General features: G+C 43.3%; 3 protein-coding genes across 3 annotated transcripts; 1 reads left to right on the top strand and 2 right to left on the bottom strand.

Annotated features, from left to right (window-relative positions):
- Positions 1-3,482: 3,482 nt before the first annotated feature.
- EAF02_006453 (uncharacterized protein) lies at positions 3,483-5,763 on the top strand (the record flags this gene model as incomplete). The annotated part of the gene is made up of 5 exons (XM_038902501.1): positions 3,483-3,561; positions 3,622-3,690; positions 3,747-4,112; positions 4,174-5,585; positions 5,713-5,763. The coding sequence occupies 5 exons, from the start codon at positions 3,483-3,485 to the stop codon at positions 5,761-5,763; spliced, it is 1,977 nt and encodes a 658-aa protein (XP_038757721.1).
- Positions 5,764-6,010: 247 nt separating this feature from the next.
- On the bottom strand, positions 6,011-8,303 carry EAF02_006452 (uncharacterized protein; the record flags this gene model as incomplete). The annotated part of the gene is made up of 5 exons (XM_038902500.1): positions 6,011-6,725; positions 6,788-7,583; positions 7,636-7,692; positions 7,818-8,119; positions 8,176-8,303. The coding sequence occupies 5 exons, from the start codon at positions 8,301-8,303 to the stop codon at positions 6,011-6,013; spliced, it is 1,998 nt and encodes a 665-aa protein (XP_038757720.1).
- Positions 8,304-9,545: 1,242 nt separating this feature from the next.
- On the bottom strand, positions 9,546-12,664 carry EAF02_006451 (uncharacterized protein). Its single transcript, XM_038902499.1, has 5 exons — positions 11,879-12,664; positions 11,578-11,736; positions 11,246-11,507; positions 10,291-11,108; positions 9,546-10,229 (listed from the first exon to the last, which is right to left on the bottom strand). Exons 1-5 carry the CDS (start codon positions 12,152-12,154, stop codon positions 10,056-10,058), a joined length of 1,689 nt encoding a protein of 562 aa, XP_038757719.1. The 5' UTR covers positions 12,155-12,664; the 3' UTR covers positions 9,546-10,055.
- Between the last annotated feature and the right edge of the window lie 914 nt (positions 12,665-13,578).

The following is a 13,578-nucleotide window of genomic DNA, read 5'->3' as shown; positions in this document are numbered from 1 at the left end:
AACTTCTCTCACTAAACTCGACCAGATCAATATTTATAGGCTTAAAGCCCTTGTCCAAGATGCCTTTGGCATCCATTCTCTCACTGCTGGTAGGAACTTGTGGAGATGAAACCTTTCCACTGGTTACATTTTCCTGAATTCAGGTTTTGACTCATGAGTAGATTCAAGCAAGCAACTGAACGTCTACTTGTCTTTTCCTTTCATTTGGTGAATTAGGAGTGGTCCAAATTGCAATAGATTTACTTTTCAGTCTCTCGAGCACTATACCTCTACGGTATCTTTTGAATCTTCGATCTATACAACCGCGACTTCATCATCCTCTTCAAACTCCATTTTTTGCCATTTGTCTGGTATCGGAGGCGTTTTGTTATCGGCAACCTTCTTTCAAGGAAACAAAATGACTTGTTTTTGAATACTCGAAGAAAAAAAACAATTCTCCAAGTTTCCCCTACACTCTTGAGAGAAGACAACTTCCGCAGAGAATTCTCAACGCCTTTTCTTCGCTGCTATGATATCTTACATTGAGTTCTATAGGGGTTTCCAAGAAGAGTTACTTCTTTTGACAGCAGCTGACTCGAGTTAATTGAGATGTCATTGCGAAATTCTCACCGAGAAGGAAATCCAAAGACAGTGGAGAGCAAAGGACAATACTGATGATGAAATCTCGAGGCAAATGGACAAGCGACAGGCTCGGAGAGCCACTTGTCTGAAATCCTCAGGTTCACTTGTCTCCAAAGCAACCACACATACAAATCCACACATGTCAACCCATGGCATGATATCCATACACCATACCTCAATCAGCCACCCGCCGACTTCAAATGGAAGTTTTTCCACCCTCCTGGTCAGGCTTATATCCTTCTGCCCCGTGTTTCTCGAATCTCGAGTCTCCTGCATACCAACAGTAGCTTACGCTTCCGAAAAACAATCGGAGTCAGGTAGGCGCGTTGCCTTTGCGCTAGAAGCCCTCACGTTTTTAATTGGTGAATGCCGTTGTCATAGAAGCATGTACTCCAATTCTGGATGCAGATACAAAGAAGTGAAGATGTACCTATTTGAAGTGGTGTTGATAGCATGACGTGGATGAAAATTCGAAGATTCGAGGTTGGGGGATTAGGCTAAGGGAGAGATGACGATTTAGAAGATTGAAAGGAGAGGAGGTATATGTTGATATTAATAGATCTTGTTCTGGGTTGGCTCATATGCTTTAGGGCCCGTAAAAAAATGCGGTGCCAAGGCTTCAATTTTCGTGGAATATTTTAGGGCTTGGCAGTTTGGTTCCGTGCCGAATAATCCCACATCTTGCAGATCGGATTTTGGGTAAAAGTGCAGATAGCGTAATATATCATAATCCAAGAAATTGTTTGTTTTGAACAGATTTATATGAGGGGACTGGAAAATACAATACTGTCCTCGCTTTTAATCGGTTGAGTGTTTTTTAAGCTATTATGAATTTTATAAGATATGATTAGGCTCGAAAACCTAAAAGTTACGGGACATGACTCTGAAACTATGTGATTATGGGATATCGAAAAGACAGGTAGCTTTAATTATCATTGTGTAAAAACATTTTGATGGGAAGCTATTCTCACTTCCTCGTATTTACCGAGCTAGGTACATGGTCACTCAAATTTCCTTGCACCCTACGAACTCCCGCTCTCTCACTTTGAGTTCACATCTCATAGATAAAGCCTTCTTGGAAGTTCTTGTAGGAACTAGGCGGCCCGCTTACCAATAGAGAGCCGACTATCACACCAAAACTTCAAACTTGCACAACTTCCTCAAATCTCAACTATTTCTCACATTTTCAACTGCAAAACGATCCTCCTAGACCTCCAGACTTTCAAAAGGGAGAATGAGCCCCGCAGGGATCGAACCTGCAATCTTTTGATGGAGAGGACTGTTATTTCTAACAGAAGTCGAAGTCAAACGCGTTGCCATTGCGCCAGAAGCCCGATTGTTATATGAAGATAACGTCCTTAATTTGGCATATACTTGCTACTGTCTGTGCGCCTGAAATTGGCCGAAGGATATCACACCTTCCACCAATCTAGTCTTCAAGAAACTGTCGGGTGTGGGCACTTTTGATGGTTGGAATCTGGTATAGGTGCTCGCTTAAATCGACCGCTAAACCGTATTCCAACTAACTATTAATTTTTCAGAATAAAGATTCCAACAATGTAACCAATCGATGAGTAGTTAGTCCGCGCCGCTTGCCTGTATCTAAACCTGGCATGTAAGAGGGTCTCCCAAAGGAACCCTCGAACCTTAAGATTGCGAGTCCTCTCAGAATTAGACATGATTACCACCAATTACAAACTCGTCAAATGCTAGTATCCTCGTGGACAGTTTGAATTCTATCTATGATCAAAATTAAATCGTCACGATTGTGTATTGCGTTGATAGAACTTGTATTTAAGTGTCAATATTTTGATATAATCACGTGGTAAAACAAACAATGTTTCATTCACGTGATGTATCTGGCCCCAATACCCGCGACAGACAGAAAAGACCGAAATTCTACACCTCAATCGAAGTTCGATATTAAAACAATAAAGCAATGATCGTTATTGGAATTCTTGAGAAAAGAAATCCATGAAGTAAAAAGTCTCATTCATTGATTCGAAAGAATTCAAATTACAGAACTAAATTTAAGTTCGATTGTGGAAGAGAGCCATTTTCAGATTGCTCTCATTCTTTTGGGCTTGGTGTTCGTTTTTTCTAGCCGTTGCGAGGCAGGATAATATACAATATTGGACTGCTTCACGATTGACCTATTCAAATCCACAATTCACAATATACCCGCCCATCTTTATTCCCATTTGCTGAACTCTAAACTCAGTGCAATGAATGGGCGAGATCTGATGTGTCGGTCCTCAAGTGGAACCGCTACAGTCGTATCTGGCTTGTTACAACCAAGCTGTAACTATTCCCAAATGCTTCCATCTTACTTCCTTTAATCTCACTCATGTATCACGAGAACAATCTCTTGGGTCCATTTCCCCACACTCCGGGCCGCTGCCACCGACACATATCGGCAGTATTCTTGGCGGCAAATATCCTATATTGAAGAATCATTTTACCCACCCTATCATAGCGATTCCCCTGACATTCGGCAATCTGTCTTAAACCTTTTTCAACTATATCTTCAATTCACTCCCGGGAGCCCCGTACATAATAACCCTCTAATTCACCTCGTGATATCTCTTTCGAGCCATGAAGGGGCGGAAGATCTGTTGCCGAGTATGCGGGAATTACATGCTGAAGTTTTTAGTAAATGGATTTTTAATTTACGGACGGATTCCCTACTCAGTCTGGCGATCAAGTGAATGCCATGGCCCGACGGGATTGTTATGGGATCATTCTGTACAGTAATTGCAATATGTGCTAAAGTACTTAAGATGATACTGTCCCATTGATGTTAATCTATTAGAAGTAGTTGTCTCTAATCTCTCTATCTTGATAGAGGTCTCATTGAAGCCATGAAAACTGCTGCAATTTTCAGCGTGCTGTCCTTGGCAGTGGAGTTAGTATACTCCCAGGCTGCAGGATATACTCAATGTAAATTTCCACCAACGTGTATTATCATTACTTGATACCTAGTTACTGATTTAAAGATAGGTGGTGGGAATGGTTGGACTGGGGCGACTACCTGCGCTACTGGATATGTTTGTCAATCTCAAAATTCGTGTAAGAACCCCATCAAGTTGTACCTTTACATGAAGAAGAAATACTCATTTCTGTAGATTACTCTCAGTGTCTTCCGGGTACTGCTACCACTGCAGTACCGACAACTCTGACTACGACAACGAAGTCCAGTACCACATCCGCAACTTCTATACCAACAACGTCTACAATCTCTAAGCCAATCACATCCGCAACTTCATCCTCAAAAACTAGTTCGACGGCAACTTCCACGGTCCAATCGGCATGCACTGCTGCATTCACCCCAATCACTGCTTCTGCCGCATTCGCCGCATTAAATCCAGGGTGGAATCTCGGGAATACATTGGATGCTGTTCCAGATGAAGGATCCTGGAATAACCCTGCTGTCACTGCTGCTACCTTTTCAACAGTGAAGGCTGAGGGATTCAATAGTGTCAGAATACCAGGTAAAATCTCACTCCAATTCCATCTCATCCATGATTTCAATAGTACTGACAAGATTTATAGTAACATGGGCGTATCATTTTGTAACTTCTTCCCCCAGTTGGACCGTCAATACCACTTGGATGGATCGAGTTGAAACAGTCGTAGACCAAGCCCTTGCTACCGGAATGTACGTTATTCTCAATGTCCATCATGATTCTTGGGTTTGGGCAGATGTCTCTGCTAGTGGGGCCAATCTTACCATGATCGAAGAGAAATTCTCCGCCCTTTGGTCTCAAATCGGAACGAGAATGAAGTGCAAATCTAGTAAATTGCTCTTTGAAGCTATCAATGAGCCACCTGGAACAACACAAGAGAATGCGAACGAACTTAACAAACTCAACACTCTCTTCCTTACGGCCATCAACCAGGCTGGAGGTTACAACCCTCAAAGAGTTGTCACCCTTTCAGGTCTTCAGATGAACACAGTTTACACTCAGCAATGGTTCACCCAACCCACAACTTATACAAGTCAACCTTGGGGTCTTCAATTCCATTATTACTCACCCTACATGTTGATCTTTGACGCTTGGGGAGATACCATCTGGGGTTCTGATGCCGATAAAGCCACCTTGACATCAGACTTCCAACAATTCGCAGGTAACTTCACAGGCATCCCGACATTGATTGGAGAATGGCAAGCTACACCTCAATTTGTTGAGCCTGCCGCTAGATGGAAGTATACAGACTATTTTGTGAAAACCGCCAAGAATTTCAATTTTGCTCATTTAATCTGGGACAACGGACTCGATTTCTTGGATCGTACTACAAATACCTGGATTGATCCTATCTCCATGTCTATACTTTTCAACGGTGTTAAAGGAGTCTCCAACTCACTCGCAGACAGTTCGACAGATTATCTCGCCACCTCTTGGAACTCTTCAGCTTATCTCTTCCATAAAGTCGGCGATGCTGTCGTCGCACAATCTGTTCCTTACCTCTTGAACGGAAATACCCTGACATCTATCAAAACCTCCACGGGCACAACACTAGCAACAACCTCGTACAGCATGTCCTCAGCCGGTGTCTTAACTTTCAATCAAGCTTATCTCGCAACCCTCTATTCCGCCACAACAGCCGCCGGTATCAAAGCGACCTTGACTTTGACTTTCTCTGCTGGCGCTCCCTCCCAGCTACAAATCGTGCAATGGGCTACTCCAACCCTCTCACAAACTTCCTTCACCAAACAAACTACTACAGACCTCACAATCCCAATCAATTATGCGGGATTACCACAAATCGCAGCTATTAAGGCTTTGAATGCAGATGGGTCGTACATGGTTTCTGGTGATGCTTGGACCCAGTATTTGGGACCATTACAGCAAGCTCGATGGACCTGGGGCGCCTGGACGAGCAGTAGTACTGGACTGACGATTCCTGTTGCAGGATTGACTGCTATCAGTAGCTCATCTCAGAAGGTTATTTTAACACTTGAAGTAAGTTTTTTTCTAAAATTGGATTGGTAATTTGGCATACCTCGCTTCCCTTTCCGTATTACCCCTTCATTTACCTCGCTTCCTGTTCAAGCACAACGAACCCAATACAATACTAATGCCGCTATAGTTTTTCCCGAGAATCCAAGGACAGAACAGCGTGAACATCACATTCACATAAGCGTGGAATGACTAAATGGAGTGAGGCAATTTACAGAGTACATCATAGCGTGTGAATATCTTGAATCAACGAGCTTTGGTGTACATATATATAGTTCTGACCAATAGATTGAGCTGTATATATTCATGAATTCGATGCAAATATTACTTTCTACCAGAACTTGAAGCAATTTCCAAGAGATATATATACCAGTGCGACTACGTGATTTCCAAATCCAACCTCTATTTATTTCATCAGCGCCAGTATATCACCAATAAACATCCACCCCCACCAAATCCACCGCATAATCCACCAATCCTCCCGCCGCATTGCCAAATGTCAAAACGTTACTTCCAACCTTCCACCCACTAGTCAATACCCCAAATATACCGGTATCCTGCCACCCCTTTGTCCCGAACAATTCCGAACTCTTCCCACTCAGTGGAAATTCTGCGCGTGTCACTACGCCATTAACGCTAATCGTCATATTTCTTGTATTGGTGCCTGTAGTCCACGATGTACTGAATGCGATATCATTATTGCAAAAGTACACAGAGAGGTATTTTGTAGAAGTGGCAGTAGATGTTGAAGGAGAATTGACGGTAATGGAAGCGGAGCCGCTGGGCGTTAAATAGCCGATTTTGGTGCCGCTTGGAGTACAGTAGTTGGTGCTGCATGTTACGTGCGTGGCGGTGCCGGAGATACTCATGCTGGATGAGGAGTAGAATGTTGCGGGAGGAGATGTGATGGTGAGGGAGGATGGGAGCAGAGTGGAGGAGGAGACTACGGATAGGGTGTTTGTGCTTGACGCTGTGAATGAGAGGGGGCCTACAGCGAGGGAAGTTGAGCCAGCGGGAAGAGTGTATTTTTTTGAGGCAACAGTGAAGGTCGTTGAGGAGGTAGATGTGGTATTGAAATGTAGTGTAGCAGTATAGTTAGAGCTCGAGGTTTGGGCGTAGATCTTAGAAAATGTGATGTTTGAGCTAAGATCAAATTAGTCGTCAAGTACTACAGGTAGAACAAGGAATTACGGTGATAAACATACCCAGAAACAGCAGCGTCATCAGTGGCATATGTACCCGCTGTAGTTGTCCCCCCGAGTTCCAGAAGCATCGTTCCATGTGCACCCACATTCGCAGACCACGAGGTCAGAGCATTCCTCGTACTGATATTGGCCCAGATATCCTTGAGAGTACCTGCCTTTTGCAGTCCCACATCTGGAAAATTCAAAGTAAGTGTCCTTTCCGTATTTTGAAGGTTAATGAGCGCCACGACGGTGCGATTTCCACTCAATGGTCCGGCCCATACTTCATATCCATCGGTTGTCCACCTCCTTCGGAAACTTGCTGCAACACCCAAGCTATCCTGGTTATAGCTTATAACATCTTTGTTGCTAAGAATAGCCAGAGAGGCAGAGCTAATACTCGTCAACGGATCCTTTAATGCGGCTCCGATGACCAATGGACTTTTCAGAATCGCCCATAAACTAAAATGAGTTTGTTCCTCAGTAGTGGTAAAGACGTTATTCCCCACTTCCAACATATCAAGATCGAGCCAATGCCCAGGACCGGCGAAAGACGTTTGTGGTACAGCCTGGTTCAAAATTCGTGAAACAGTGGAATAGGATGGGATAATATCGTTGGTGATGCGCCAGGTGTTTCCCATGGCTGGAGCCCACGTAGAAGGAAAATCAACGCCCCAATCGCAGATCTGGAAAAGAATGGGTTTACTGAGAGTGGCTAAAGCATTGGTCATATTCTGATATCTGAGAGATGGAGATGTCGAAGGTGCATAATTGGTGTTTGGAAACCCAGTTGCTGCATCGGAATAGCAATTATCATCTGAGATTGTTAGCTTGAAACTTCGTTGTGTTGATTTGAATTGGAAGTGTACATTTCAGTAGATCTGCTCCCCATGAGGCGAAGGTTTGTGCATCTGTCAATTCGTGATCTTTTGGCAGTCAGCATTCATTTTCCTTGCGCCAACCTTTCAAATGGGAAAATATTCCTAGAAAGCCCAGTTTTTCCACTGATTCTTTTGGCGATCTCAACCGTAACAATCAGTAATAAACTCACATAGACTTCCCACTTGTGCTGGAGTTCCAGTCATACACATTTGCACCCCAGAATCCGAATATACGCCAAAACCCAAGCCCAACCCATGAATGAAAGTTCCCAAAGCTGGATATCCACTTGGAAATCGGTCAGGATTCCAAGTTAGTGTTCCATCAGAAGCTCTATCAGGCAAAGTCCATCCGCAATCTACAGTCACATAATGGTAACCGAGAGCAGAGAGACCAAGAGAAACGAGAGCTTGTGCGTTACTATGGATAATAGTTTCATTGGGGGAACAAGAATAATGGTTATAAGAGTTCCAACTAGTTTTCGGTTAGAAATGTTGACAATGAAATCAGGAGAGAACGGGTATACCTACCCCATGGGTGGAGTGATGGCTAGACCATTGTTGATTCGGGGCTTGATACTCTGTGGGAGTGCAGTAATGGATTGAGAAAGCAAAGAGAGAAGCAGCCATTGCTGCCCAGAACAACTGAGAGAGCGCATTTTCAAAATCAAATCACGATAATTTCAAAAAACCAACATGAAAACTGCAATCTGTCTACGATATTTCTAGTATTTATCTACCTCGGACTCTCGTAAGAGTCCCACACATGCAGCTTGCAGTGTACCATTGATCCTATTCTAGACTTATAATTTCTCCATCCTAAGACATTTCAACCTTTTGCATCAATCAGATACCAATATCGTAGAATAATATGAGGGGTAAAATGGAGAATGCGGAAAATTTTACAAGTATACCCCGCATCCTCACCGGGACTTGGATGACGAGATGCGCTCCAATCATCCGGTAGAAGGCAATGAACTCCGGCACTCCTATTCTGACATATCGTCTTGGCAGACGTGTAGGCTCTGATGAAGATCGTAAAGATTCGTTCTTTGGACGTCACCGGTCATCCTTCTCCAATATTCTAAGCATGGAGGCATGCAGCTGGTGTTTAACACTCAGTTTGGCTAACTCGTGAGAAGTCTTGTTTGTGGGTGGGTACGACACAATTGAATAAATCAATACGAAAATTTCCACGCTTTATATTCATCCCGGACTCTTGGTACCTAGATATTATTTTTTGTCAAATTCGGCCTTAGGATATCATAACAGGTATACTGCAGATACCTAGGTATTTGTCTTCTCGTGCCACACTACAACGTAACTCCCACCGCGCGGCCCAGCCCTAAATCCTCCATCCGTAAAACGACCACTGAATGCCAAGGGCATTACCAATGGATACCAAGTTTCTCTTGACTTCAGCTATTAAATATTAATAATACAATGTCTCATCCTTTACAGACTTCAGGCTCATATTGAAGCAACGAGGTTCACGCCCCTGAATGATAATTCCGACATTTCGTATCCGCTGTTGCTTCGTATCCATGTGTATAGCGGCGAGGGGCACAGCGGCGCACCCTGAAAGAATGCCCCTGCGTCCGCCTGACTTACATGAGATGAATTATTTCCCCTGAGTCTGACAGATGAAACTCTTACTTTTGATCTCATCTGGTAGTCTGAGCCTGATACTGCATTACACACAGAATGCTTTACTCAGCCTTATCAGCCACCCTACGATTCTTTTCATAGTATACCTATCCATTGTATTGAGATAACCTTATGCATAGGCAAAATTTGTTGGTGGCTGTGTGTTGTACGCCCCAAGGTGTGTGATGTTGTGTAAGTTTGTGGAAGTGAAATTCCCATAGTTTTGTGCTACCAAGAGAGAAGACTTCATTTCAATTTATAAAATGAGAATTGAATTGTAGATTTGCAAACTCACAAGGAGCTGGATATTTAATTACAGTGGAAGGCATACCGAGATAAAAACACATTATTACACAAGGTAATGTGAATTTGGAAGATTGGTGGCATTTGTATTGAGATTCATCTATACATGCCCCTTTCTTTGTCCTTTTTTTGCTGAATTTAGCCCTCCTCTTTTAAAATATATACAAGAAATATGTAACGACATGTTCTATCCCCCATGTCTGTGTACAATTCGCATTTCTCCGACAACTCATCTCACTTTGTGGGGTGGATGTTCTTTCTAATCGCCTATCATGAAGTTTAACCATTCATAATCCATCAACGATGCAACTACTCCTACCCGTATCCCGTGCTGAATTACTCTCTCTGCAATCTTAAAATGTGACAAACTACCTGCAATCATGTAATTATGCGATTATTCCTTTCCCCAAAAATTCAAGCCCAAACGCCAAAACGCAACCCAATGCTTTACATAAGGGTCATTAAGAGAAGAAGAACAGCGATGATAGTAAAAAGGCGGTAAAAATTGGGCCTGATGATGGTGATGTGTGAGATGAGAGAGATGTGCTGGTGGAGGAGGCATGTGTTTTGTTGACATTCTTCATGGGAGTTGGACAGAGCGTGGTGTTGACCAAAAGGGAGCCCGGCATCCAAACCTGTTTTTAAAATTAGCACTCATAAACATTACGCACATGCGTTGAAACTATGTCGACATACCTGTGGCTCTCCATTTGTCAAGGTGAGGGTGAACGATCCGCCGAATCCTGCGACAGTGCTATTACAACTCAAGATTTCAATGAGGAGATTTCCTTGGCTGAAATTGGTGTCTTCGATATAGTAAGGTCCAACAGCCGCTCCCTTGGTACCGACATTGGTGATAGCTGTGACGATCGAATGGACCATCCCTTTCCTAAACACCAATACGTCGTCTGTTTGTTTTATGACCGAGGCTTTGTATGCCCAATAAGGACTCCAATTAGAGTAATTGGTTGCTATCATGTAATTGTTGACGGCATTGCGCGCGGTGTTCATCGTTTTGATATGTTGATACAGAACTGCGGTAGTATCATACCCAGTTGGATTTAGCCAAAGAGCTCCACGGTTTTGAGGGTCGCCCCCACCGTCAAGGCCTTGCTCGGCTCCGTAATATACAATAGGAATGCCGTCTGTAAAAAAGTCGAATGTGAGGGCATTCTTCCTTTGAGACACGTCACTCGTGTAGGATCCAAAACGAGCAACGTCATGATTCTCACTAAAAGTACCGAGAAGTGTAGTATCATAACAGTATCGTTGGGTTTGATCGAATTGGTAGCTTAAACTTCCCATACCATTCGTCGAGTTTGACAGAATAGATGTGATGTAATACCAGGCAGGATAATTGAGGACAGAAGAGAGAGCATCGACAGCCCATTCGCATGCATTTGTAGGCAGCTCGTCAAAGACCTCACCAATAGTGAATGTATTAGCGGCCTTTTGGAAGGCAGGCCAGAAAGGCTTGTCGACGTGTTTGGCGGCATCGATACGAAGGCCATCAACTAGAGATTGGGTTTATGTTAGCCCACTCTTGTTGCAATATATTGTATTGTGCATGAATATTCCCCAGATTTTCCCCACAGCCAAGACTTCCAGAAAGAGCAAGGGATAAGTAAGATTCATGATCAGAAGTACATACGAGAATAATTGGCGACCATTTCTGTTACCCAGGTTTCCCATGTTTGCTTGACAAAGTCAGATTCAGTGTCCAGATCTGGCAATGAAACTGTATCGTCTCCCAGCCAACAATTTTGGAAGTTTGTTGCGTTTGAATAATCGCTAATATAACAGAAAGGGTGGAAGTATTCTTTTTTGTTGAACGGAACTAGAGTAGAGTAATCGACCGCGCTCCCTTTCCCTGCGTAGGCCATGTCGTTGATAACCGCATCAATCATCAGATACTATAGTGCGCACAATTGAATTAGAGCTCATGATCCATATGATTGAGTTGCGAATGTGAATGCAGCTTACCATGCCACGATCGTGCAAGGCCGACGACAAGAGCTTGAGATCATCTGCTGTTCCAAAATGTTCGTTGATCTTAGTGATATCTTGACTCCAGAATCCATGATAGCCTTGCCCATATTCCGTTGTTTCCTTAATATTCTGTACAACCGGTGAAATCCAGATCTGTGTTTGGCATCAAGTCAGCTCACGATGTCCAGGCTATTGGATTTTCCTGTCTTTCGTCGCGACGGTCGTACGAGACACGACAGAGAGAAGGATCGTTCATACGAAGAGCGTAAAGGGAAGCTGAGATAGACAAACTCACAGCCGTAAATCCCATGTCCTGGATGTAATCTAGCTGGTTGATAATTCCTTGAAAGGTCCCACCGCAATACAGTTGCGCTGTGTTGTTACACGCATAGGTAGTCGAGCCATCCGTTCTTGCGAATCGATCCGTGATGATTTGATATATAGATTGGCTTCTCCAATCGTCTGAAGTGGCAGCGTGAACATCTTTCACGAAGGATGTCAACAACACCACCCACAACATTGACCAAGTAACGAATGCCGTCGAAGTTTTCCTCTCCGACGTGGTCAACATGATTTCGAATCGTAAACTCGTAACGCGATACTGCCACTATCTTCAATGTCGCATATAAACAAAGAAGGCTGAACCCCCAAAGAAGAAGCTGATTAGATTGGCGTCGACAATGTAATCAATTTGCTTTCTTTGACAGCAGAACACAATAAAGAGTGACAATCGACGCAAAAAATTGTCAGTGGTCTACTACGACCCGAGATAGAGAGAGATATGATTTTCTTGGCACGGTGGATGTCCTGACGCTTGTACTTGATGCAGTCTAGTAGATAGGAGATCCTCCAAGTGTACTACCTACCAAACGGGCTGACCTTGTCGGGAACTGATTTGGAAGGATAATGGAATCAGGCTAAAATTGGGAGTGTGGACGGGTAGGTTGTAAAAATAAATTTTGGGGACATGGGAAAGGTGTAGTAGGAGGAAGAAGAATCAAGAAGCAGACTGCAGTGCCACCAACATTACTAGGTATTTACCTACAATAATAGCAGGATTAAGGGTAATTATGACGGGAAATGAACACCCGCGATCTACCCTACTTACCCAGCAAACGTTCTTCTAAGTTCTAAGCTTCTAAACTTCGATTTGATCATGTCAATCCCAAGATCTCCGAAAGTTCTAAATTCCCAATTCAGCAATTTGAACCCAGATTGAGGTGTCATGTGTAAAAGAAAGGTCTTGTTGAACTCGTTGGACGCCGTGGGGGACCTGGCAGGCTGGCACGTCCTTGATGAATTTGACAAATTAGCTGTTCGTATATGAACCACTTCTTGAGCCACTGTACCTATTTCAACGTGGATGGTAAATAGATCCCCGCCTTTGTTAATCTTAAATCCTGCACATAATGACTTGGCGGTGCAAAAGATAGGGGATGTATCATGGGTGGGAATTTTCTAGTCAGGGGTAGTGGCCACTAAAGCACTAACTACTGCGTACAATTAGTCCACATTGATTGCACTCTGGTCTGGTATTTTACTACTGAGGGGGGAAATCTCGGTGTACAAACAATACTGCTTTTTCTAGAATTGATTAATACAATAGTCGCATAATTTAGTAATATTGTTTACTAAACTTTTGGGTTAACTTTGGTGATTTTTACTGGAAACCGATTGAGCCAGACCGCCGCTGGTAATGGCATAGAGAATCGATATAAAGTACCCGTATTTATATTTGAGGAAGCTATCGCAGCCGTCAAATTGCTTTTGAGCTAGAATTGATCAGAGGGCATTAAGGTGTCTAGTATTCCGAAGGGTTCTGCCTTCAGGACAAAGTTTTGCCAAAAAATCCCTATAACTACCTACTAAAGGGTTCGGACGGAGGGTCCGTAATAGTGTGGTGATGCTCAAGATAGGGGTTCCACAGATCATACATCGCCTTCTACCAAGATTTCCTATAACACCTCGGACAAAATTCGATCTCTTCTTGCAACT

Source organism: Botrytis sinoallii, assembly GCF_014898435.1.
Source record: "Botrytis sinoallii strain Bc 23 chromosome Unknown BSIN_010, whole genome shotgun sequence".
NCBI lineage: Eukaryota > Fungi > Ascomycota > Leotiomycetes > Helotiales > Sclerotiniaceae > Botrytis > Botrytis sinoallii.
This window is presented reverse-complemented; position numbering and strand designations above follow the sequence as displayed.